At 46.1% G+C, this 26,721-nt stretch overlaps 1 protein-coding gene across 1 annotated transcript; it reads left to right on the top strand.

Moving 5' to 3' along the window:
• On the top strand, positions 1–24,313 carry LOC115085765 (lymphocyte antigen 6E-like). The gene is made up of 3 exons (XM_029592149.1): positions 1–157; positions 18,905–19,024; positions 23,114–24,313. Exons 1-3 carry the CDS (start codon positions 106–108, stop codon positions 23,314–23,316), a joined length of 375 nt encoding a protein of 124 aa, XP_029448009.1. The 5' UTR covers positions 1–105; the 3' UTR covers positions 23,317–24,313.
• The last annotated feature ends 2,408 nt before the right edge of the window (positions 24,314–26,721 follow it).

The raw sequence follows: 26,721 nt of genomic DNA, 5'->3' as shown, positions 1-26,721 counted from the left end.
CTGGATGGTGAGTGAATAGAAAAAGAATGTGCAATCTGCCGGGCTATAAAAAGCCTCCCATAGCCTGGACTGCACCTTTTTGGTGTCTGAGAGCCTCTGCTAGAGATGTCGGGGTTTCTGCTCTCCCTGCTGGCTGCAGCCCTCTGTGTGCAGACGGGTAAGGGGGCGAGAGGGCATCTCCGGTCCTCGCTCCTCATTTCTGTTATCTCTGCCTGCGAGAACGCGTCATTCAGATAAATGGGATTAGTTAGACGGTGGCCTGTCGGCCCCTATTCAGTGTAAGGGACAGCTAAATCCTTCTTAGAGATAGAGGGGGGGGGGGGGGGGGTTAACCTGCTAAGAATACAAAAAAAAAGAAAGAAATATAAATGCGCGCTTACCTGCTAATGACAAAGTAATGGATTTTATGATTCTGGTTCTCAAGGATTTACACTGGTTGCCAGTAGGTTTCTGCGTGCAATGTAAGGTCCTCTTCCCTGTGTTTGCAGCAGTGAGGGGAGAGGGACCTGCTTTGCTTACAAGCACCTGTCAGTGTGATGGGTGCAGTCTGTGCTAAACCCGGCCCTTTTCGGCGCCTTGTCAGTGTTATCAGTGCAATGTGAGCCCCATGTTAAATGAGTCCCTCGTCAGTGTTATCGGTTCAGTCAGGCCAAAGCAATATCACCCGCTCTCCTGACAGACGCCGATCCTCCTCTCCCAGCTGCCCGATTTAATATTTAAAAGGGCTGCCACAGTAACAAGGACGCGCTAGGGGAAACAGTGCGCTCTCCGCGCCTCCCCGGCATCGGGAGCCCAAGAAAGGTGACTGTCAGTACGGGTCAGGGAAAGGGACACTCGGTTAATTGAGCGTCCCTTTTCCTAACCTGACTGCTGGCAACATTCTTCTAAAGTTAACAGAAAAGCAGTATTTGTCACATATTAATGAGGCAAATTAATTTTCGAGAGTAAAAATGGGTGCGAGGGGTGCACTTTTTTTTTTTTGCATCGGGGGGTACTAGCTAATAGCCTCATCAATATGAATTTACATGTGATGAGTGCTATTAGCTACGCACTGGTTTGCAGCTGCCTTTTGGACACGCTAATCCCCTTATCGCATGAGGGGGTTTTGGAAGCACGTCCAAGCACGTGTAAAGCCATGCGCTCGGCCACTTGCATCAGCCTGTGTGTGTGTGTCTTCCCATACAGCCCGATACTGTAAAACCGCGAGAGAGCGGACGAACGCCCGCTCTCCCGGCGCACGCACCGGCCCTTGGCCGGTGCGGTGCAAACGAGGGAAAGGAGGCGCTAGGGACACTAGCGCGTCCCTAGCGCCTCCTTTTGGCCTGGAGCGGCGGCTGTCAGCGGGTTTGACAGCCAACGCTCAATTTTGCCGGCGTCGGTTCTCGAGCCCGCTGACAGCCACGGGCTCGGAAACCGGACGCCGGCAAAATTGAGCGTCCGGTTTTCGGCCCGACAGCCGCGGGCCGAATTCAAATTTATTTTTTTTTTTTACTTTTTTTTACTTTTGGGACCTCCGACTTAATATCGCTATGATATTAAGTCGGAGGGTGCACAGAAAAGCAGTTTTTACTGCTTTTCTGTGCACTTTCCTGGCGCCGGAAGAAATTAGCGCCGACCTTTGGGTCGGCGCTAATTTCTTAGAGTAAAATGTACGGCTTGGCTGCACATTTTACTTACTGGATCCCGCGCGCATACCTAATAGGGCCATCAACATGCATTTGCATGTTGAGGGCGCTATTAGGTGCCACGGGTGGGCCGCGTGTTTTCCTCCCCTTACTGAATAAGGGGTAAGGGAAAACACGCGTCCAGAGCAGGGTGACAGTGCGCTCCAACGGAGCACACTTTACTGTATCGACCTGATAGTAAATCAGCACGTTATCAGTACAAGCAGTGTAGCGGGTGCGTCTTGTAAACAATGCTAAAAATCTTTTAGAATAGATTCGTGTGCTGTCTACCTGGAAAATTCTGACACCTTATGGCCACTGTTGGTACTGCAGCTCCTTGCGTTTTCCAACAGACAATACACAGGTAATGAGAATTAATGTAACAAAAACCACATTTCCGGCCAAATTAATTTCCTTACTGTAGCAGTACCTCTGTAAATACATAATTGCTAGCTATTCTTTTCTCAAAGATTTTCATAGAATCCAAGCTTTGAGTGTGTGTGTGGGAGGGAAGGGGGTGGAGGAGGAAGCTGCTTTCCCCTAGCATCGCCATAGGAAGTTTTGTCTATTTTGAACATGTGCATGTGTATAGAGTCGTGCCACGGGGGCACAGATGTACAGTGAGGCTGTGGCTTTGAGCCATGGAGTGGGCTGCATCAAAGGACAGGGAACCAGTAATGTGAGGCGGGAAGAGTGAGTGATGATGAGGCAGGTTGCATCGCTGGGAGTGAGGCCTCACTGATGGCAGTACCAGCAGAAGGAGACTGGTTCAGGTGTGCTGACAGTGGGTTGTGGTGGTGGTGGGGCTGGGGTAGGGGGGAGATGGTGCCATGGCAGCAGTGGGGGCAGGGTGGTGGGGGCTTGGCGTCATGGAGACAGCAGTAGAGGCAGTGGCGAGGACCGTGCTGTTAGTCACATTTTGCTTCAGGGGCAGTCTGGGACGGCAGCAGGTGTGCTGTGGGGTGGTGCCAGGTGCTGTGGGATCTGTGCAGGTCATGGCTATTGGGCAGCAGGAAGGTGGCATCGGAGTGGGTGAGCGAGGAGATCGGCAGTGTTTTGAATAATCAGAGAGGTGAATGGAGAGGTTGTTGGGGCGATGTTAAGGATCGCATGAGGGGTCTGAAGCTGGTGAGAGGCAATGATTTGAGAGGATGGGCTTGAAGGGATCGAGTGTCAGTAACTTCACATTAGGATTTACCACCCAGGGAAAGGCTCAGAGTCATTGTAGATTAGCAGCAGCAGTCAAAAAAGGAAACAGAATGTTAGGCATTAATCTCTGTTTTATTCCCCAATCCTCTCCAAATATCATAATGCCTCTGTATTGATCCATTGTGTAACTGCTTGCTGAGTATTGTGTGCAGTCCTGCTCGCCACTTCTCAAATACGTTATAGGAGAACTAGAAAAGGAAAAGAAATACATTTAATGAATGAAAAGAAAAAATTGTTCATTTTCTGTTTTGTTTCGTTTCACCTTGGGTCCCCGGCCACCACTGCCATTTTATTTTATAGGCTACACTTCCTGATTATAAAAATATCCCATCTCCCAGTCTTTATTTTATTTTATGTATATTTTTATATTCTGCACCAGCCTCCTCTCCCCATCCCTGCGGGACCTTTTAGTTGTGTAGATGTGCTACACATGCCCATTCTTAATTGCACAGTTGAGAGATGCAGTTATTTATGTTCTGGACCCTCCCTTAGGTGGTGGGGGGATTACACAATCACAACATTGCAACATTACACCTTCTTATGGAGACTGGGGAAATATGAATTCCAGGTTAACCTGCTTAGTCCTAGCTTCAATAAACTGTGGAGCATAGCAGGAGCTAGGCTGCCACCTGGCTGTCAGTTCAAGGATTGCAAGGGAAAGGCGATGTTACAGGGGAAAGATCTTGGCAGGCACAAATTTATTTTTTATTTATTTATTTTTTATTTTTATATACCGATGTTCTTGTAAGAAATACAAATCACTCTGGTTTACATAAAACAATAAAAGAGAGGGAGAAGGATCAAACGTCCAATCCACAAAATTTATAACTAACTAATAGCAAATGACAATATCATAAAGATCTTTGCTTTGGAATTTCAATCTGCGGCCTCTCGCCTCACAATGGGCCGCAAGCCTTAATCAGCTTACAAAGCAGGATATAATATTCAATCATTTATTGTCATTTTGCTTGTACTAGATTCGATTCTAATCTCTTAGTCCTTTTTTACCCCAATATTTATTTTCATTTTCAAATCACCCTGAAAAAGGTTTAAATGTGAAACCAAAATTACACTTCTCACCAAAGTTAAAAATCATTCAAATGACAAAATTAGAGAAAGGAATACTTAGCCATGCTCAGTGAAATGTTAATGCAATCGTTCCTGCTTTGTTGCTTGTTTACATAAAACAATGAAATGCCCAAAATAGAGGAAGGGGCTTTACATGGAACAATAGAACAGAATGCCAATTGAACATAGTAATATTATAATATAGTTTAGATACAGTATAAATACAGTATAAATACAAGAAACATTTGAACTCAAAATCATAGTACAGTTAAAAAATCATAACAGTAAAACTCAGTGAGGTATCCCATAATTTGGGTTTATCATCGCGTCTAGGCAGCATTAAGAGTCTGGGAAGGCTTGGCGGAAAAGCCAGGTTTTTAGCTTTGTTTTGAACTCCTGATGACTTGGTTCTAGTCTTAGATCTGGGGGGAGCGCGTTCCATTGGTGTGGGCCTGCTGAAGATAGTGCTCGTTTACTCAATGATGATTTTACCGGCGGGGCATGCAGTGTGCCTTTGTATGCGCTTCTAATTGGTCTGGAAGATGTATGAGGTTGAAGTTGAGTGCTTAACATGATAGGATTTCACCACAGAATATCTCTGTCATATCCCCCTGTCTCCTCTCCTCCAGGGTATACATATTTAGGTCTTTAAGTTTCATCTCAAAAGGCTGTTGGTGCAGACTGTGGATCATGTTGGTGGCTGTTATTTTTGGATGACCTCCACCACTCTACTGGGTTTGCTCATGTAGATCTAGAACAGAATTGGCCCCAGGACGGCTCTGAAGGCACTCTACTAATCGTCTCTTTTTCCTCAGAATGCCTATGGCTCCTCCTCTTCTTCACCACGTGGCCTCGCACATATCTCATCTTCGCCGTGCCGCAGGTTGGGAATAGCTGCGCGGCCCTGTGGCTCCTCCTCTTCTTTTCTGCACGGCCCTCCAGCTCCTCCTCCTTGGAAATGACAAGTCAGTTCCTCTGTTGGCTTTCAGTACTACTTTTAATACTTACTTTTCCTAGGTTAGTATCCCTGTTGTTACGATTCCCGCTCACGGAGCCTATCCTGCTCACAGTCCTCTCCACCTTACCTTCTCCGCTGCGCTGCCTTCCCTGGCGTGGCTGGAAAGCCGCCGAAGCTCCGACACCGCCGGACTCCACCCACCACGGCCTGGACAGCCGCGATGCTGACCACCCATGCGGCCAGGAGGCCACCATCATCTTCCCTGCTGCCGCAGCTCGGACCGCAGCGAAAGTGATCCTCTTAGCAGCATGGAGCCGCCCCTGGACTTCCTCTTGCGGCTTAGATGCCACCTCCATTTTCAGGGCCTGCCCTGAGGCCCGGCTCCTGCTCCTGCACTTCTCAGCATCTTCAGCGGCAGCAAGGCCACTCTCCAAGGTCCTGCCCCCCTTCCTAAGGGGCAGGCCCCTGTCTCCTTCCCCTTCTTAAAGGAGCAGCTTAGGTGGGGTCCTCCTGGCCCCACCAGAAGTCAGCTGATCTTCGTTTCCTGTGCCAGCCCTATAAAAGGACTTCTCTTCAGTCACTCGGGGCCTTCGGATCGGGTTCCACAGTCGTCTGTGCTCCGTGACCGGTCCAGGTCCTCCGTGGTCTTCTTCTGCATTGATGGCTTCGTGTTCAGTATCTTCATGTCCCTGGTCTCCTCGTCTTGATGTCCCTGGTCTCGTCCTCTATTGGAGCTCCTTCGCTGCTTCCTGATGTTCCATGTCCTGATGTTCTGAGATTCAGTTTCTCCATTGCTTGTTCCAAGTCTAGACGTCCTGATGTTTCGTGTCCTGATGTCCCACTTCCTGATGTTCCGAGGTTCCGCTCCTCCTTCGCTTGTTCCACATCCTCGTCTGAGTCTTCCTAGTGCTCAGAATTCCTCTAAGTTTTTTGACCCTTCAAGCTCCTCCAGATGACCCTTCAGTCCTCCAGATGACACCTTGTTGGGTAAATCTGTTTCATCCGATTCCTGTTCTCGTCATTGGAGTTTTGTTTCGGCTGGATTCCCTTCCTGCACTTGTCCTGCTCTCCACATAGTCCATGACCAGCCATCACAGGTTGTGTAGGGCATGTAGTGGGACAGGGTGGTCCATGACCAGTCCATGGCTGGGCTGTGTAGGGCGCCCTGAGGGTCGGTGCCAACGTCTTGAACCTTCCAAGTTCCTTGTCTGCATCCAGTGTCTTCCAAATTCCTTGTCCGTGTCCAGAGTCTTCCATGTTCCAAGGCCTCCATCTGCCCTCGTCCTCTGTCCAGCCTGCTGCCTATTGCCGTTACCCAGCGGCAGGTCCGAAAGGGCTTGGAATGGTCGGAGGACTATTCAATGACCACCATTGCGTTGTTGGTCTTCCAGAGGCGTGCAGGTCCGGTAGAGGGTCAGACCTTCAGTCTGTCTTCGTTCTCCTCATCTGCACGTGCTTGCATCAGTTCACCTCTCGCTGTGCTCTCGGAGCTCCTTCCTGTGCGGTGTGGCAATCCAAGGGCTCACAACTCTTACCAGAAGTGACCGCACCTCCGCGCTCGTAACACCTGTCATACCAATTCTAAATGGGCCACAGAACAATCCCTTTCTCTATGGGTAACTTACTGACGTGAGATTTCCTACGACTGAATGTCGCATCACAGAAGAAGGATATTGATGATGGACCACATGCTAATTCCTTAAACACAATACAGAAACAAAACCAGTCAGTCACTTTCACATATCAGCCCTTACTGAATCTGAGAAGCCTGCAGCCCAGATTGCACCTCCCTCTGACCATCTAGCTATCAGAGAATGCTTAGCCACAATCCATTTCCCTAACTATCCACTAAGTTCCCCAAGTTAACTGGGTATGAAGTAACCAGCTTTGAACTAATAAAACAAGTTACAAATCTAGGGAACCTTTTCTTCGGTATTTCTAGAAGACTCTCTTGACGTCTTTTGCTTCAAAATTACCAAGAGAATTTTCTTCCAATATCCAATCTTCTTCAACTGGAATTTCCATTTCTCTTTATACATCAATTTGACTCTTAGAACTCCAAGTACTAATTTAATTCACAGGTCTTACTTCCAAAAGTCAGATTTGTTTTCCAATCTTAGTTTTGTTCTGTATTCTGTCCTTAAGTATTAATTTCAGAGTCAAGAGGGCTGCTAGTTTCTCCTGTAAAGAGGCTTCTGGTCCCTTCATTTAGGTCTATGCTCCTCAAACGAAGTGTTATGCATGCCGTCCGCGGCAGACCCGCAGCACGGCCCTCTCACCTCTCTACAGTAATTCCAGTGCCTGGTTCCTCGTCCCTGGCGGCGGTGGGCTGCCAGCTCCGTCCTCGGGCCACCCCTGATGCCTCTGGCTCAGCTGCAGACCATGGCATTCCCAGTTCTGCTACCACTTCCACTGCTCCACGTTGGGCCTCTCCGCGTGGCCCGCGGAGAGACGCTGCTACTCGGCGCCATGCCCCTCCCTAGGCGTGCGCACCACTGAAGCTTAAGTAGGACCCGTGGCGGGAACCGAGCCATGGCCCCAGATGATGACATCAGCACAGCACTGGTACTTAAGCCCAGGCTCCGCTCCCTAGCTTTGCCTTTGCATCAGGTCTCCTCGCTGGTCAAGTACTCGTTGCCTCCTGAGAGTTTTGTCTCATTCCCATGTTCCTGTTCCTCACTGATCCTGGTTCCTGATTCCTTTGCTCCTACATTCCTGCTCTTCTCCCTTCCTCGGATTGACTACACGGATTTTGACTCTGCTTTGCCTGACCATGCCGTTGACTCTTTCCAAGCCCGGACCTCTGTTTTGCCTAACCACGCCGTTGACTCTCTCCAAGCCTGGACCTCTGCTTTGCCCGACTACGTCGTTGCCTCTCTCCAGACTCGGACCTCTGCTTTGCACGACTACGTCGTTGCCTCTCTCCAGACCCGGACCTCTGCATTGCCCGACTATGTCGTTGCCTCTCTCCAGACCCAGACCTCTGCATTACTTGACTACGTTTGACTATCTCCATGATCAGACCTCAGCCTTGCTAGCCACTGCTTCCAGATTGCCGCCAGCCCTGACTCAAGCTTGTTCTACGACGCCTCTTCAACCTACACCCTGGACTTGGTCTATTCAGACTTCGGCCTGCTCTTGCTCAGACGCCCCCTGTCTGCCTTGGTTCCTTTGGCGCCAGGGTCTCCGGGACACCTCCTTGTCCAGTACGAGACTGTACCTTCTCTCTCCTGCTGTCTCTGGGCTGAGCTCGACCTCCTCATCGACGACAACATACGGAGGTCCACCTAAGTCCAGCCGGCCCCAGCACCCAAAGGCTCAATCCACGGGGAACGAGGGCTGGTATTGGTGAAGCGCCAGCTGGTCTCCGTACATCAGCCCACTCGGCCTGCCGAGTGGGCTGATGTACAGAGATCCTTACCTACGGGTTGCGTCAACCCCACCTCGGCCCAAGGGTCCACCTTTGGTGCAATACAAAGGACATATTGAGATTGTTGGAGTAGATTGAACCATTTCCTATGGAACTCCTCCTATGAGTGGCAACAACGATGCAGTCCTGGATTTGGTCAGAGAAGTCCGAGAATATTCCAATCAGAAGCATTTTGGCCTCTGTTGGAAACAGGATGCTGGGCTTGATGGACCCTTGGTCTGACCCAGCATGGCACGTTCTTATGTTCTTATGAAACTGTGAGAGAGTAAATTGCAGTCTCTTATCACTCTGCAGTATTGGATTCTGGAGAAGGGGGAAAACCTACCTTCTGTCCTCAGTGTTTATAGAGATCTCTAGCAGGTACAGAAAAGGGATGTCCAACTCCAGTCCTCTAGGGCTGCCTACCAGCTGGGTTTTCAGGAGAATCCTAATGAATATGGATGAGATAAATCTGCATGCAGACTGCCTCAATTATATCCAAACCTATGTCATGCATCTGTAAACCTCTTCCCTGTTGTGGGAGGGGCCACAGAAATAACTCCACCTCTCAGCTGTGTGTTTAGGACAGGCACATGTAAGGCACCTACAAAACTAATGGGTCTTCCAGGGATGGGGAGGAGAGGCTGCAGCAGAGAATAGAATAATAAAGTGATAACATAAAACCCACCTTATGTAGCTACAGCAAGTATTGCATATAAAATCAGTGCATGCACAGTTACACAGCACATTAGGATTATTATAGTCTATAGCAAACACAGACAAATGGCATTATAGTAACTAAAGAGAGAAAATTTTATTAACATGGAAAAGTGAGGAAAATCAGATTGCAAGATATAAAAGAAAAATCACTAGCCCTACTCTGTATCTCAGTTCAGTTCACTTGCAAAATACTTCCAACTCCCACCTATATTCTGGCCAGAATAATAACATAAGTTCTCATGTAAGCCTCACATGAGTTCTGTTTTCCTTTTCTTAAGACAAGCTGCTCCACTATATGCTTGATGAAGCAGATGCAGATGCTTGAGATCCTGTGGCTGCAGGGTCCACTTGTTTCAGGAGATTCCCTGCAACTAAGTCAGCCTGATACTGGAATGTATGCAGATACTATTATAAATACTGTCATTCTAGCTATAAATGAAACAAAAGATCAGGAAATAATTGAAACTTACACTCATTTCCCTCACTACAAAATAGCACTGCTATATAATTACTATGCTACAGACTATGGCTATGAGAAGCGCTCCCATCTATCTGTAACTGATCTTTCCTTTGTAGTAGCAGCCATGTGGCTGGGGTAGGAACCTCACCTCATTGTTATGTCCGTCTGTCTTTTCCTCGCTCTGCCTGTCTGGCTGTACACAAAAGACCACCTTTCTTTTATACCTAATTAAAAATGTTCATTAGCAATTGATCCCCTGCTCCTCATTGGCTCTGGTCCAGAGTTATACCCCAAGTTCTGATTCCAAGAAATGCCATAGGTCCATTCAACTCAAAAATTTCCTTCTGCGGAAATATGCATTTCATCCTAGCAATTGTAGCCAGGACAACTTGATGTCACTGCAGTTGAGGGGATAATAGCATTGGCTTCCAGCCATGGCAACCCCCTCCCCCTTAGAGTGGAGCCAGAGGGTAATTTAACATTTGCATAGGTGAGAAGTACTTCTGTAGGCTTCAAAGGAAAGCATTTGCATTGTCCCCTCTCTGTCTCAATCAACAAAGGTACTGCCAAGTAATTCACATGTCACCATTTGCCTTTATTTCAGAGACTGAACAGGGGTTCTCCCCTTTGCAAATTAATTGACCTTAGAACAAGAACAATATCTTAAGCTTCTGGCTTACATTCCTCCCCACTAAGAATTAATGTTGTCCTCAATATTAACCCAGAACTCAACTTGTTAACATCATAAACAAATCCACAACTCTTTGGTATACAAAGAACAAATGTAGTCACTGATTGCACTTTCATCAAATAACCTCACAGAAAAGCTCAACAACAAATAATGTTCACCTTTAGAGAGCATCACTGTTAAACCCAATAGTTTTCCTTCAGATAACTGGACATTTTCCCTTTGTTGGACCTCTCTGACTTTCTGACGTTTGACTCTGAAATTGGCTCAGAGCTGCTGGAAGCACTGTCTTCTCTTGGGGTTTCCCTTTCATCTCTCCATCTGAGCCTTCAGGTTCTAAGCAATCAGCACTGTCATGTACAGTTCTTGGCTTGTCACCTGGAGCTCCTGAATCTCTTAGGACTAATCAGATTTGATTAGAGTCTGAGTCATTTTGCCTTAACATCTCAGAATTTTGCATTTGCCAAATTGCCTCCTCAGGTGGGTTTACAGTTTTCCTAACCATTACATTGTCTTCATCCACCAGAGTATACAGCTTAATTTCGGTTTCGGTGTACAACTTTCCATTTCTTCAGACTTTGAATGTATTCTGAATGTATTCTCATGTGGTTCAAATCATGTTATCATTTCATATGGAGCAGATTTCCAGACATCTTGTATCTTATGCCTACCCTGGAAGTTATGTTGTCTGAGGAGAACCGTATCACCCACATCTATCAGTGCACCTCTGGACCTTCAGTCATAGTGTCTCTTCTGAACCTCTCCACTTCACCTCAATGTCTCCTCTGCTATTGCACAGGCTGTATTTAACCTATTTCGGAGAGATAACACCCAGTCATCTAGCATTGCATACCCTTCTTCTTCAGTGAATGGTGCAGAGATATAAATGGTAATTGTTAGTCATGGTTGAACTGTGCACATTCCTATTAGAGGCCATCACTAACTCTGGAAGATGCTTTGTCCACCTTCTCTTCTTCTCAATGGACAGTGTCTTAAGCATGTCATGTAGTGTCTGATTGAACCGCTCACACCTGCCATTCTCTTTAGGATGTTAGGGGGTTGTTCTGCTCTTCTGTATTCTCTATGCCATACAACTTACAAAGTTCTTGTATAGTAGCAGATTCAAAGTTCCTCCCTTGATCAGCGTGTAGGCAAGAAGGGCAGCTATAATGGGCTATCCAATGTTGCTATGGTTTTTGCTCTCTGATTTCGAGTTGGTATGGCCAATGTATACCTAGAAAACATGTCAGTCAGCACAAGATGTAATGGCATTGCCAAAAAGTTCTATGTAATGACACTGCCAAAACGTTTTAAGTTATCTGTAAACCGACATGATGTGCAAACGGTTGTCGGTATATAAAAACCTATAAATAAATAAATAAAAGATCATTTTCCATTCCAATGGAATCTGGCTCTAGCATAGTATAATTGATCGCTAGTACTTCCGGTGGATACGAGACATTGATACACTGGAGGAATGCACATTTTTTGGGGAATATGTCCTTCGCAAGAACAAATTTTTTACAGTTCTTAACCCACTCATGTACATCAACAGACATTGTGACCCAATAGTACAACTTCTTCAGGTTTCTCAAGGTGGTTTCTGCTCCAAAATGTCCATCCTGATCATGCTTAGCCACAAACACTTCCCTCTGAAGAATCTGTGGGACCATGAACTGAAACACATCGGAAGAGTCACAGGGGTCACTTATTTTTTCAGTATAACAGCCCTCTCTTAAGAAACAGTCTGACTCTGTGTTTCCACAATTTCTGGTAGGTAGGATTCCAATTAGCAATTTATGGATCACGCTCTCTCTCAAATGCTCTGATGATAATATTCAGTTCATTGTCATTTCATTGAGCCTCCTTTAGAAATTCCTGCGAGTACTCCATATTGTTTGCCTTTGTCCTACATTTTTTTTATTTTATTTATTTATTTAAGGTTTTTATATACCGGCAATCATGAGAACATATCTTGCTGGTTTACATGAAACGGGAGTGCATTAAATACATCAAACTAGAACTCAGGTGACCGAAAGTACAGTTACAATTAACAAGGGTGGCAGAACTTGGTGAAGAGGAAGAAAAAGGAAAGAATAAATGGTTAAACGATATACAAGTCACATCTTATTGCATGTACTTTGCTCACAAACTTTTCACTGGGCAAAAACCATTCTCTAACTTCTTCTGTTTGAATTTGGAGGAAAGTTTTCCCGTTATCCTCAACTTCTGGCTCTTCTCTTTTTGGAAGTCTCGAAAGCATGTCTGCATTCACATGAGTTTTGCCGGGCTTGTAACAGATTTCAAACTGCAGCTCCTCTAGTTGAACTAGCCTGTATATTGGCATTTTCTAAGTACCTCAAGGGGTAATGATCAGTGGGTTCTATGGCTCCACTGCCTTGGCTTGCTTCTCTAGCTAAACTTCCATAGTGAATTGCAAATGTCGGTCTCTTGAATTAAGCCATATCCAGACACTGATGTTGCACAGGAGCTGCCTTTTCCTGGAGACCTGGACCTGGCCTACTGATCCAAGCTGGGCTCTGACTCTTATCCTCCCCAGCTGGATCCTGCCCTCAGGACTCTCCCTGCCTAGCAGGGTCCCACCCCCAGAGCTCTCTCCCTCTGTGGGATTTAAGATGGACCAGGCACAGGTTAAGGAGAGAAAATAGGGTCACACCTTCACACCCCTATTTAGAAGTATAGTATGGGGGGAGGAGAGGGCAACACTCCCTTCTCATCATTTTCAGTTTTCTCTTTCAGAAAGGAAAATAATCTAATTTGGTTTCAATGAACTTCCTCTAGTCTTTCTGACCTAATTTTGAGGTATCTTGAATCTAGTGGGCTACAGACTCTGAGGCAACTTAGTTTTACTGGAGGGAGATTAAGAACATAAGAAATTGCCATACTGGGTCAGACCAAGGGTCCATCAAGCCCAGCATCCTGTTTCCAACAGTGGCCAATCCAGGCCATAAGAACCTGGCAAGTACCCAAAAACTAAGTCTATTCCACGTTACTGTTGCTAGTAATAGCAGTGGCTATTTTCCAAGTCAGCTTAATTAATAGCAGATCAGATCAGTTTCTTCCCTTGAGGTACCAGATCAGATACAAACTTAGGCCCCATTGTAATAAGATGTGTTGGGATGTGCGCAGGGTTTTACCCATGAATGTCCGCGTGCGTTTTGTGCCCAGACCTTACTCTCGAGGCAGCAAGGGATTCTGCGTGTAAAAAACAGTGAGGACAAACCAGCGTAAAATTCTGTGTATGAATTCCCCATTAATGAAGGCATTAGCTAATTACTCCCCAATGCAGAGAGAGGAGTAGGCTTAGCACATGGATGATTAACCCTGGAAATGGAACTCCTGGTCAGAACCGGAGCTTCTCGGGCTAATGTTAGCCAATGATGAATTATCAAGCTAATTCTGGTTGTGTCACACAGCAGTCCTAAAGCTATCTGGATGAACTTACCCAGCTGACTTTAAGATGGTTGAGTTTATGCAATAGTGTGGCTGCACCACCAAATATCCAATCACAATTAGACAACCAGTGTGGAAAATAGACCCCTGTCTGTGTGCACAAGATATGTTTTTTTGCGCATAAATCATATTTTATACATGGCAAGCGTATCTTCTGCTAACGTTTGCAGATTAGTGTGCTTTTGAAAAAACTCTTGATGCATTTAGCATCCCATTAGCTTACTGTGCTGGGAATTAACTCAGTTTTTATCATGTGAATGAAGAAAATGTAAGCTAAAGTTTAGCTCACAGTTTTCACTCATGTGGCATCCCTATGGGTTGACCGCTAGATGTCACCTAGTCCCTACCATAACAACCAGCTAGCGGGAATAACAATTGGCTGCTCCTCCTCCACAGGCAGCTGAGTGGGTTGGCGCAATATATAACTAGGGACTAGGGCTAGAGTCAGTGTGGCATTTGAGTTCAGAGTTTGAGAAGATAGGAGCCCTACTTGAGTGGGTGCTGTTTGGTGAGGCCTACAGTCTCACCCAGTACACTTTTGGGATCCACCTTCCTGTGCAAGAGACTGTACAGGGATTTTGACTGCATTAAAGATTGTTTGGTCTGGTTTGCAGTCTGGTGCTCTGGGTAAAGATTAGCCCCCTGGATCCAGAGGCCTGGTCAATAAGCACTGTTAGTACTGTTCGAGAGATGAAGAGGAGCTGCGAGGAGAAGATATTTGGACATCTAGTGAATTAATCTATTTTGGCTGAGAGGGGTTGTTTTGTTTTTTTTTTAACATCCACTTCCCTCAGTCTGGGGTTTGGGCAGGGTGCCTGGCTTCCATCTGCAAGGCCTTTTCTGCAGAGAGGCTCAATAAAGCAACTAAAGAGAGAAGACCTTACCCAGGATCTTCCCCCAACCGTGGGACTCAGGCGCAGGCTGGGTAACGGGGTGCAGACGGCTGGAAATCGGGTAGGACTGGGAAAACCCTCTAAGGCGATTCCCTGCGGTTTAGGAACCGGTCGGAGCAGGGGGGACCACAAAGCTCTTGCTCCCAGAGGGTTGGGGAACCCCCAGGAACCTGAGTCGCCAGCACTCACACAGAGGGGGGGGAAGGACAAATCCTCTGTACCTTCATGTATCTCACCTGGACACTGATTACTTTTCAAAGAAATCAGTAAAGGTTACGTTTGAACAGCCAGGCCCGTGTCCTGCATTCTTTGTCCCATCCAGCGCCAGCACCAGCTCTGCACAGCTGCACACAAGAAGGGGAGTCGTCCCACCGGCTGGGCCACAAGCACCTGCTTCCCCCCCTAGAAAGGACTCGCCCCTGGGGTGATACAATCAGAGGGGACCTGTGGCAAAGGACGAGACATCGGTTCTTTTGTGTGTCCTTTGAGGTGATGCCCCCTCAGAAGAAAGGGGTTACACTCACATTTTATGGCATTGCGTCTTTAGATTGTACCTGAATGCCATTCGCCTTGTGCTTCCACTGAAAAGGCACGAATTAGATCCAAATAAAAAGGAAGAGATCAGGGACTGCTCTCCGTTACCCAGCAGAGCACATTTTCTCCTTCCTCTTTTCAAAGCTCTTGACAAATGCCGTGTGATGGCCCTGTTATTCCACATTGATTTAACCATGCCCTGAGGTAACTCGATCAAAAACTGTTAGGATCCGATGGTCACTGCTGAATTTTGGAGTTCATATCTAAATGTTTAATGCTTATTTATATTTGATTATACTGCCATTTTACCCTCGCATCTCAGTGGTTAACAATAAAATCATACACCCCATTAACACAAATCACAATTAAATCATAAAATCCAAATCATATAAGATCCTAAAAGTCATAAAGCACAACAAAAAGAATCCCCAACAATCCCACTATCCTCCCCAACAAAACTAAAAACCAACCCCCGATTTAAAAAAATTCTCTCTTTTCCTTTCCCTTCCCTTTTCTCCCTCGTTTTCCTACCTTCTCTTTCCCCCTTTCTCCTTCTCCAAGACTCCTAAAATTCCTTCCCCCTCCATTCATAAGCAGCCACTTAAAATGTAAGCCCTATTAAATCACTAATAACACACAGTACTTGATTAAGAAGCCAAGTTTTGATAAGTTTCCCAAACTTCTCATAATTGTATTCTACCCGAATAAAAAGAGGGAATGGGTTCCACAGCGGATGGGCTGATATGGAAAAGAAATCCAGTGGGTCCCTCCCCTCCCCTCTCCCCCCCCCCCCCCCCCCCCCCCATTATCTCTTTAGATGACGGTAGCTTAAGCAATTATTGCTGTGAGGAACGAAACAAACGTGCTGGCCTACGCATAGGGAACCAACAAACCAGACCGATACAACAGAAGGCCTCCATGCAAAGTTTGAAAACGTTAAGCATAGAATTTTACATTTAACATGGGCTGGCACTGGGAGGCAAATGAAATCCCTTCGGCACAGGAGACAGACGGTCAAAATGCGATGTGCCAGAGATGAGTCTGGCTGCACCCTTCTGAAGCAATTGTGACCGTTTTCATAGATGCTCCCAAAATGCCTTCATGCATACAAGGAGTTGCAAAAGTCTATTCTTGATAAGACAAGTGCTCCAATCAGACACTGGAAATCCGGCTTTTCTAAAAATGACTTTAAAACGACGGATTAAATGCAAAGAAGAAAAAGTGGATTTAGTTACTGCAGCCACTTGACGTGTCATCGTCAGTCTATTATCTACATTCATTCCCAATAACCTTACCACTGTTTTCTATCCACTTATGTGCAAATTCAGGAAACTCGTCTGAGTTTTGCCAATCACATCGCTTCTGATTTTTCTGGTTTGAGCATTCCTTCTAACTTCTTTAACCATTCCGAAATACAGATAAAGCAAAGATTATATTTCTCCACCTCTTCTGCTGAGCAAGAGTTACTATATGCCAATGCGTGGGCATGCTCTGCATATGTAAATGTACAGTGGCCCAAATCCTGATTCAAGGTAGCCAGGGGAGCTACAGTAAATAAACATGAAATGATATTGGCATCAAAACTGAGCCCTGGGGAATGCCACATTCAGAAATTCCGGAGTCTGATACTTTAATGCCCCAGGTGTCCCTTAAGGATCAATCTCCCAGAGACATTTAAACAATTCCAGCACTAAAGTGACCGGGAGGGATGAGAAACATCTTCTTGGAGCATGGTGGGGTGAGAATGTGGATTTAGCTTTGCTTGACCCTTGTGCCAAGCAGGTAAGGGAAGGATTAGTTTGTAGTTTCAGTATGCTATTCAATTTTTAATGTATATTATTAAAAAAAAAAAAATAATAATTATATATATATATATATATATGTAGCAAGCTACTATAAAACAGGTTCCTGCCCCCATGAGCTTATCATGAGATGGAGCCTTACAATGTAGACAGAGCTGCACCTGGATCTGAGTGATGTGTTTTGGTCCTGCCAAAAAGCGGTTTTCAACCCTGCAGAGTCTACAAGCTACAACAGCCAAGGTGAAGAAATTTAAAAAATCCGTCAAAACCCCTGTGTGCTCTCCTGTGGATGACAAATGTTCTGCAAGTACCAGCATCCAGCACTCACAGTGTTTAACAAGTTGGGAAAAGGGCTGTACTCTTTAGCAAGTTCATATCCAGCAGAGGAGGAACCCAAAGAAATGCTGGGAGACCATTTAAGGTAGAAAAGGTGCAATTTAGCTGTTTCCGTGTGTGCAGGGTGAGGTCAGCCAGGAGTTGGAGCCAGGAGCCAGGAAGAGAGGAGTGCATCTGGCAGCCCTGCAATCAGTTCTTCTCTTGAAGAGCTAATTATTGAGAGAGAGACACAGAAGTCTGCACTCTGAGGAAATAGAGAGACAGACAGATTTTCTTGCTTCATAGCCAAGCTATATGTAAAATCTCAACAAGGTCAGAGGAGCCAGGACCTGAGAGACTTCCTTTCCAGAGATATCCAGGCCTAGGAGCATATGGATGGATCACCCTGCTAAGAGACTGAGTTAAGTAATCTAAACTTTGTACAGAGAATGTCTTAGTAGATGAGGGAGGGAGTTTTATTTCTTTACCTTTTGTCACAAATTCAGTATCTTATCTTAACTGCTTCAGGCTTTCAGCTGAAGTCAAGCATAAACCCTTGCCAGAGTCACACAAGATAGGGAAGGGAAAGAGAAGCTGGTGGACCGTGTTTTTTCTGTAAGAAACTGAAATCAGGCCTGCTTTCTGTTTAGTACCAAATAAACCATTTGGGGAACCTCCCCAGGAGAGAGAGACCTTCCACACACTGCAGGGCTCATCTGTTTGGTTCGTCATCCAGCCAGCTCCACCATCAAGAGGGACTTCTTCATTTACTTGATTGTTTGTTTTCCCCACATAATTTTGTGTTTTGGGACAGGGTTCACCATTCACAAACTGGTGACATTGGGGTAGTTCTGTGTTTCCCCCACCCCTTTTGAGTACTCAGGGGTAACGACAATAAGAAACCTGCAGGTTTACATTATACTTCACTACTGAACTTTTCCCATTTAATGTTCTAGCTGGATTTAATTTCTACTCACACAATCCCAGTAAAAGGGTTCATCGCTGAGTTTATTCTGGTGGGATGATTTTACCTGGTCTGGGGTGCCACAAGGGAGAGGTTGTTTGGGAAGGGCACAGAATTGTGGTATCGGGGTGACTGGGACCCTGTCTCATCCCCCACTCAGGCTACGAACCCGAAGATAAATCATATTAGAGAATATAATTTCTCATGGGGTCCTCCCCACCCCAAGCTTTCTCTGTTTGCCATGTAACCAAATTGTTCAATGTATTTCTCTCTATCATTATTATACGTTCTATGTAAACCGATACGATGTGAATACGGTTATCGGTATATAAAAACACTCAAATAAAATAAATAAGCTTAGGGTAATTCATAGTCCAGGCCGGGGGGGGGGGGGGGGGGGCACAGATATATATGTATGTTATTGTATGTGTGACATGCTATTATATTTTTGATATTTTATTCTGTTTCTGGTATATTTTGATTGTTATTGCTATGTCGTAAGCTGCCCTGAAGGATAGTGGCATGCAAACTGAAATGTAATTTTACAGGACATCTCCAGCAGTTCATTTCCTAGTGGGCCGAAGTTAACTTTGTTAAACGAGATTCACACTAAGGTGTTAGGTAACTGTGCATGGGTGGAGGGGGGGAGCCTTGCTCCTATAAGGCCATCATGTGAGACACAGGTTAGCCAGACTGATATCCGTGAAGGACACCCTTTTAAAACATTTTGTTTGTTTAATTTGCAGTTGAGCCTTTAACGTGTTTTCAGTGCAATAAACAGACAAACAACTTGTACTGTGCGAATATGATCGAATGCTCAAACTCTGATGACCAATGTTTCACCACCGTGGAGACTGAGGGCTTAGGTAAGACTCTCTGGGCCTCTTTTCATGAGACAGGTGTCACTCTGTACCTAACTCTCCTGCTTCCCCGGGCTCCACTCCCTTCAAGTCTTCTCAGCCCTTAAAACTGTGTTCAGACCATCAGGCAAAACCAGACAGCCATTTTCAAACTAATTCACAGCCCCCTTGAAACTTACTTCAAATGCCCCCTCACCCCTCCCATGCAAAATAAAATACAGATTCTGCAAGACCCTCCGATGATCAGAGACCTCGGTGACTCCCTTGAGTGCAGTTGCACTAATAATCACCTCTGGGTAAGACTTCCAGACGTATTGCACTAGCAGGTGCTTCACAGGTCCCAGGGGTTCATGCTCTCCGGTCCTGCAGGGGCTTCCTCTGTCACCCTCTTCCTTCATATCCTGAAGGGGAGCTGTGCATCACTTTATGGTCTCGTACCCCGCGGTGACGCTCGGACAGAGCTATGCACCCTCATGGACTGCACTCTAGCACAGGACACTTTCATACTCTGCAGGGGCCCTGCATACCCTTACATGCTCATTCACAGCTAGGGTTTTCTTTTGTGTTTGTTTATAGAATTTATAACACAAATACAGTGAATAAAAACAATACGATGCATAAAACATCATATCAAGACAATATACATTTAGCACAGCCAGCCAAAATAATATACTTCTACCTTGACAAAACAAATGTTATCAAATAACATGAAATTAACAGTAAACAAAAGAGAAAAAATCAAGTAACAGCAAAATGATTAAAGTGAATCAATCCTTGCTTAACAGCAAATAGCTGCCAAGTGATTAAGCATCAGCCAATGCTACCTAAAAGCACAGTCATGGACCATTTCGCTCTTTATCTGTTCAGCATCTAAATAAAAAATTCCATATAAATAAGTAAGAGTACAAAATGCATCAGATATCCAGAAAATATCTATTTAGAAACAACATTAATGTCATGGAGCAACAAAGTGATTAAATATTGTCCAAATACTTAAAAACTGTCAAGTAATACTAAAATAAAATAAGCTGTATAATCAGATAAAAACTAATAGCAGGGGTAGAATCCCAGCCCCACCTTCCTGTCCAAAAAAGGAAGTGGGAGGAGCTAATGCTCCCCAATAGGAAGTCTCCTTTTTAGGCCATCAGGGACTGAGGCACTGGGGAATCTCATTTGTGTGGGGCATTTTTTGATACCTGTAGGGGAGGCAGGAAAGGTTTCCCTCTGCTGTGTAACTAAGAGTGGAGGGGTGAGAAGGAAGGAAGGTGTCCCACTGTCCAGCCACCTGCCTCCCCCCCCCCCCCCCAACTCAGAATTTGACTGGATAAATTCAGCCTCCCAGTAGCATGTAGCCAATTAGCCCGTCCAGATTAATTAAGTCTTTTCTCCCATTTTGGGGTAGATTTTACAAATTCTCTTTTAAAACAGATTTTAAAATCCCTTTTAAAACTCTTTTAAAAGAGTATGCGTACTCTTTTATCTGTTAAAATCCAGGATCGGCACGCGCAAGGCTATGCAAAAATCGGCAGCCTGCGCGCACCGAGCCACGCAGCCTGCCTCCGTTCCCTCCGAGGCCGCTCCGATTTCGGAGCGGCCTCGGAGGGAACTTTCCTTCCACCCCCCACACCTTCCCCTACCTAACCCACCCTCAGCCCTACCTAAACCCCCCCTACCTTTGTTGCACAAGTTACGCCTGCCCGAGGCAGGCGTAACTTGCGCGTACCGGGGCGGCCGTCGGCGTGCAATTCCCAGGCCTGGGAGCTGTTTCAGAGGCCTCGGCCACGCCCCCAAATGACGTGCCGCCATGACACGCCCCCCCTGACACGCCTTCCCCCCCAGGAAAGCCCGGGGACTTATGTGCGTCCCGGGGCTTGCACACGCCGAGCCTACTCAATATGGGCTCGGTGCGCGCAGGGGGATCTTCGGGCAGGTTTTCAGGGAGTACGTGCATATCTTACGCGCGTACCCCTTTGAAAATCTGGCCCCTTGAGTCTATGAGACAAACTCTTAGTGAATCAAGCACTTAGCTAGATCCTTTTCAATGTTGACCTCCTAATGTTTTCCTTAGTAGAGAACACCACAGATTAACTCTGGAAGAAATATTCTCACTTTTGATTGATTGACATGTGATTGACAGGTCCTCGAAGCCAACAAGACTCCACATTTACCTTCCTTACGATACCCCCTGAAGTAACCGATAGGAAAAACTGTATAAATAAATAATGGTCTGACTATGGGAGAGGAGCAACTGACATGTTCCTAATCAAATTTCCTTTGGACAAAGCCTGATGGAGAATAAATTGAGGATACGGCCCGCTCCATGCATGGGTACAGCTACTGCCTGGCAGAAACTTAAAATAGATGTGGAGGATAAGAACTCCTTTTAGCTGATGATTACCTGATTAAAATCACCCATGACCAGAAAATTCAGAGGATCAGGTTTCACTACTGCAAATAAATCAATAAGATCTGACCCAGAAGGACCCATGCCTGTTTAAAAAAACATCACCATGACTTTGCTATTAAACTGTTTATAAACCCATAAGCTGTATTAAAGAGCCAGAGGTTAAAAATAACGTTGTTTTAAAAATGTCTGAAATTCCACTGTCCCTTTTTTCCCCAAATCTAAGATGTTGCTTACAATCGATTGCCCGAAGGCCAAAGCTGATTAAAAATAAGAGCGATGCCGGCTGACCCGGTTCATCTCTTATGGGCTGATCCAGTTCTGGTTTTTGACCACTCCATCAACTTCTGTGAGAAATTGGGATGAAAAAAAAGTCCACAGATTTGGAGGCAAATCCAGAACTGGCTCAACCTACCATGTGTCCACCTGATACACAGCAGGGACTCTCTGACTTCCTTAACACGCTTATGGATTGCAGATGTGTACACTGCCGGGATTCTAACACAGTAACATAGTAAATAACAGCAGATAAAGAGCAAAATGGCCCATCCAGTCTGCTCAGTTGAGATGCCTTGTATTCTTGAGAAAGTTGACGAAAGGCCGGCATATTTTCCGTAGTTGACTATTAAGCCTCCATTGCAGAAAACCATAGAATCAAGTCCGACCCATTTTTAGCAAAACTCATTATTCAGAGATAGAGTACCCAAATCTATGATGGGGCAGTGACGTCATAGCCATATTGATTCTGCAAGCCTGAGCATGGAATCACCCCAATAACTGGGAAGTACATGCAGTCAAGCTCCCATGAAAGGCTTGGTTCCCAGTATAGAGGAGGGGGATGGAAAAGTTATATTGTGGGGAGCACTGTGTCCTGGAAAGGTAATCAGATCTGGGGATAGTATCTTTCCAGTGTTAGTTTTGGGGAAAAGAGGCTCATTTTAATCACTTCATTACCTTCGAGAATACTAGAAGTTAGTTCAAGGCTCTAGGTATAAAAAGTGAACTACAATGGGCTGTGCCAGCTTCAGTGTGCTAGATTGGTGCACGTGCTATGTCTGCGTTTAGTGCAGATAGGTACAAAGCTGAAGGCAGAGCACGTGGGATCAAAGGGCCACTATACAACGAGTGTGGCCCTTGGAATGCGCATGCTCCAGGTTTTTCTCCTGTGCTAATCATTCCAAGAGTGCCAGAGGGGTGCGATGCCCTTCTGAGATAGCCATGCTCCCTGGCAGATACCCCTTCCTTAGGCAGAAGCTGCACCAAGGCATTCCCTCACCTCCTGCCCAAAGCTTGTGATAGCTTTCATTGAGCCAACATAGGAATAATTCCTAAAAGCATGGGAAAAAGACAGGGGAGTTGTGGGAATTGTAAAGATGAATAGCTGGGGTGGATGGGCAAACAAGATAAAACATGAAGGCAGACAACGTCTGTATGGCCTATGACCTTGTCAGTCCATATAGGTCTTTTCTTTGGACGTACAGTATTGGCTTTGAACATTTATTTTTACATTGGTCCAAAAATTGATGGTGCAACCTGCGGACAAGCCAGTAATTCGCTGTGACTTGTTTCCAGGTGTTCTGTGAGCCGAATCGCATCGATTGCAAATCACTGCGCTTTAATACGTTGGTAAACGCAATAACCATTATGTTTTATTTTTGTCCTTGCTCCTTCTCTCGTTTCCCTTGGTTTAGGTGCCCACACTTCCTACATTTCCAAGGGATGTTCTCAGAACTGCTTCGCGACTAACATCAATGTGGGGATTGTAGCAACCGCTACCAAGTGTTGCAACTCTTTCCTGTGTAATATCAGCGGAGCGACCAGCGTGAAAGTCAGCTACACGGTCCTGGCCCTCTCTGCGGCTCTCCTCGGTGTCCTGGTCCGAGCCGGGCTTTAATGTGACGGGAAGCAGACCGTCCTCACCGCTGCAGAAAGAAACCCTGCTGGAGAAGTCTTGCTTACTGTGTCCGCTGCAGTTTTAAGTAACCCCCAGTAGTCAGCGTTCTTCTAGCTTTATCAATCTTGCCAAACAGCTGGATGTTACATGTGGGACTGACAAAATCGTTTTTAAAAATGTCGTTTCTATATAGAGATTTCAAAACTGTACCGCAGGCCTTCCCAGATCTGTCCCCATGACCTCAAAACTAGTCACCGTTTTCATCCCCAATGAATATGCATGAGATAAATTTACCTATACTGAGTCTACAATGTATGCAGGTTTATCTGGCACTTATCCCATGCCCTTTTCACACTTGGGATCAGCACAGAGAACCCTTATTTCCAAAAATAGTGAAGAAATAGCAGAAGACTGAGCAGCTGGCTGTGTCTGGCAGGCTGCACTTTCCTCTTCCAGCAGTTCTTTTTTCCATGACAGCCTTTATTATGGGGGGGTGGGGGTGTGCAGTACCAATCTCTGACTCGTCAGAAATGCAGGGGCGGGGGGGTCTACCTGCATGGCTCGCAAGTTATAGCCTGCACAAAAGGGGCTTAACAAGCCTGCTGAGGTTTATTGCCCAGACCCTTACCAGAGTGCAAGACCCTCCCAGTCCGCGCAATTTACTTCCCTCAACAATGACAGAGATCCCCCGTTAACCTCTGGCTTTCCCTTCAGTTCTCCAAGAAGTAATAAAGATCAACAAAGGTGGAAACTTTTTTATTGGCTTAACCTTTTTATTGTGACCTGTTTAGCAGGGACTTTGCTCCCTTCGTCAGGTCAATGCAGGTGATGGTCTATGCATTTTATTATTCTCTGTGCTCCTCCCATATTTTCCTAAATCCTTAATCTCACTTGCAGTAATCAATCTTTAACAGTTATCCTTAGAAGGAACTATTTTTTCCACATGCTCCTGGTGCTTTTTTGAGAGATTTAATAAAACACAATAAATTTAACCAAACACAATAAATCTGCTGTTTTGTAAGACAGAAGGAGAGACTGTGCTCAGATTACAGCCATTAGCGGTTCTTACTGATAGACAGGGCCGCTCATCTCCCAGGATTGTGTGGCCTGCGAGATTTGGGTCTTGCTATGTAATCGCTGGATACGCATTGGAATCGCAGAAACCGGGAACCTCTATCCCAACCAAGCCCCTGATTTCCAATTCCTCCTCTGACCCGCACAATCTGAGCAGGATCAGGAGGAGGCAGCGATGCCAGAGGTCGTGGCCTTCTTTTCTGGGGCCTGGAGTCACAATGTCGCTCTTTCAATCATGCAGCACCGTGGCGTCCCTTGCAGTTCAAGGCACGTGCCAGATCCTGGGTGCTGTAGGAGACGGGCACGATCTGAGGCACCACTGTGCTCCTCTTCATCCCAGCTTGGATAGGCAGTGAGAGGGAGGAGAGGGTAGGGGGTTAGAAGATTGAAGGGGGAGATAGAGGGGGTTTTATCCAATGGACAGGTGTGAGGGGGTTGGCTTGGAAGATTGGGTGCTGGGAGTGATGACCATTGCCAGGGTGTACATGTGCCTGTGTTCTGAGTGAATGTGAGAGAGAGAGAAAGAGGAGCTTGGTCCAGATCCCATGAAGGATGGGATGGGGTGGGGGAAGAGGACAGGGAGAAAAGTGAGGAACAAGGATGGAGTGAGGAAGGGAAAGAATGAGGAACGGGTTGGGGGTGAGAGGTGATGGGAATGCAAGAGCACTGGGGATGCAAAGGAGGAGTAAAACAAGAGTTTTCCCTCCCCAATCCCGCTCCTCACCCCTTCCACCAATCCTACCTTCCCTGCCGCACTCTAACTTGCAATTTCCCTCCCCTCATCCTGGATTCTCTCCTCCCTCCCCATCCTAGCACTTTCCCCCACTCTTTCCCACCCCTGCCCAATACCATTTCTTCTCTCCTTCTCCACTCTCCCTCTTCATGACCTCAGAAACGCGCTTCCACAACTCTTAGGCCCTCTCTAATACGCTTACCTTCTCAGTGCTTCCTCCCCCCACTTTTACTTCCCCTTCTTTCTCCTTCCCCCATTCCTGGTCTTCTCTCCCTCTCTTATCCCCAGCCCTAGTCCTCTCTCCATCCCATTCCTTTGTTCCTGGTCCTCTTCTTCCTCTCCTCTCTCCATCCCTACTCCTCTTCCTCTTCATTTCTCATTCTCTCTCCATTCCCAGTCCTCTCTCTTTCCCCTGATCCCGTATCCTCTCTCTCTCCCTATCTTCTCTCCATCTCTGGTATTCTCTCCTTCCCCTTTCCACATCCCCATCATCCCTTCCCTGTGCTGATCCCTCCTTCTCCTGTCCTCACAGTAACACCCACTCATAGAAGCCCAACTTCTGGAAATGATTGTGGGTGATGAACTCAACAAAACTTACAGCTCCCCCCTCCCCCGAAAAAAAGAAAAAAACAGATAACAGTGGGTGCTGAGTGTGACTGCTGGACCAGCCTGTATTTCAATGTCCAGAGAGGAGCAGGTAATGTGGACACGGGGAAGGCTCCTGTGACCAAAACAGAAACTAAGGAAGCACTCAAAGTCAAAGACCCTTCTGTCATTCTTCCCCCCCCACACCAGCTCTTCCCCGCCAGGCTCCTTCCCCCTACCCCAACAGCTCATCCACACCACAGTCTCTCCCATCTTCACCCGTTGCCAACACTCTTTCAAGCCCTCCTTTCTATCACATTCCCCTAATCTCTTCTTCCTCCTCTCCCATTTTATCCTTTTCCTCCTCCCTTCCTTAGTCCCTCTGCACTTTTTAAAAATTCTCCCCCTCCTACATGGGCATACGTTTGCATTTATGGGTCAGGGATTTAAAAATTCTCTACTCCCTACATCCTTTTAGCTTGCTCTGCTCCTCATTTTTCCTTGAAAGGATTGCCAAAGAGGTAAAGCGAGGAGACAAAACATTTTTTTCAGATATCCCAGAGAAAGGAGAAAGGTCCGAAGTGGTACAGTGAAATTGAAAGTTGACAAAGATCAATGTGTGGAGAGAGATGATGAAATGGCAAAAAAAGGAAAAAAATACTTCAGTGTTCACTAAAGAAGACCCTGGAGAAGGACCATAGCTAGCTGTCAAGACTGGATAGGGATGGAGTAGACAAAACTCCGTTTACAGAAGAGAACGTATGGGAAGAGCTAGGAAAACTGAAAGTGAACAAAGTCAAGGGGCCGGATGAGGTACATCCCAGGATACTGAGGGAGCTCAGAGATGTGCTGGCGGCTCAGCTGAAAGACCTGATTGGTGCTGCAAGATTGGAGGAGAGTGGTGGTAGTCCCATTTCACAAGAGAGGAGGTTTGAAACTACAGGCCAGCTAGCCTCATCTGGGAGGTGGTAAAATTAATTGAGACTGCTGAAGGAAAGGATAGTGAACTATCT

This window comes from Rhinatrema bivittatum, chromosome 2 (assembly GCF_901001135.1).
Source record: "Rhinatrema bivittatum chromosome 2, aRhiBiv1.1, whole genome shotgun sequence".
Lineage (NCBI taxonomy): Eukaryota > Metazoa > Chordata > Amphibia > Gymnophiona > Rhinatrematidae > Rhinatrema > Rhinatrema bivittatum.
This window is presented reverse-complemented; position numbering and strand designations above follow the sequence as displayed.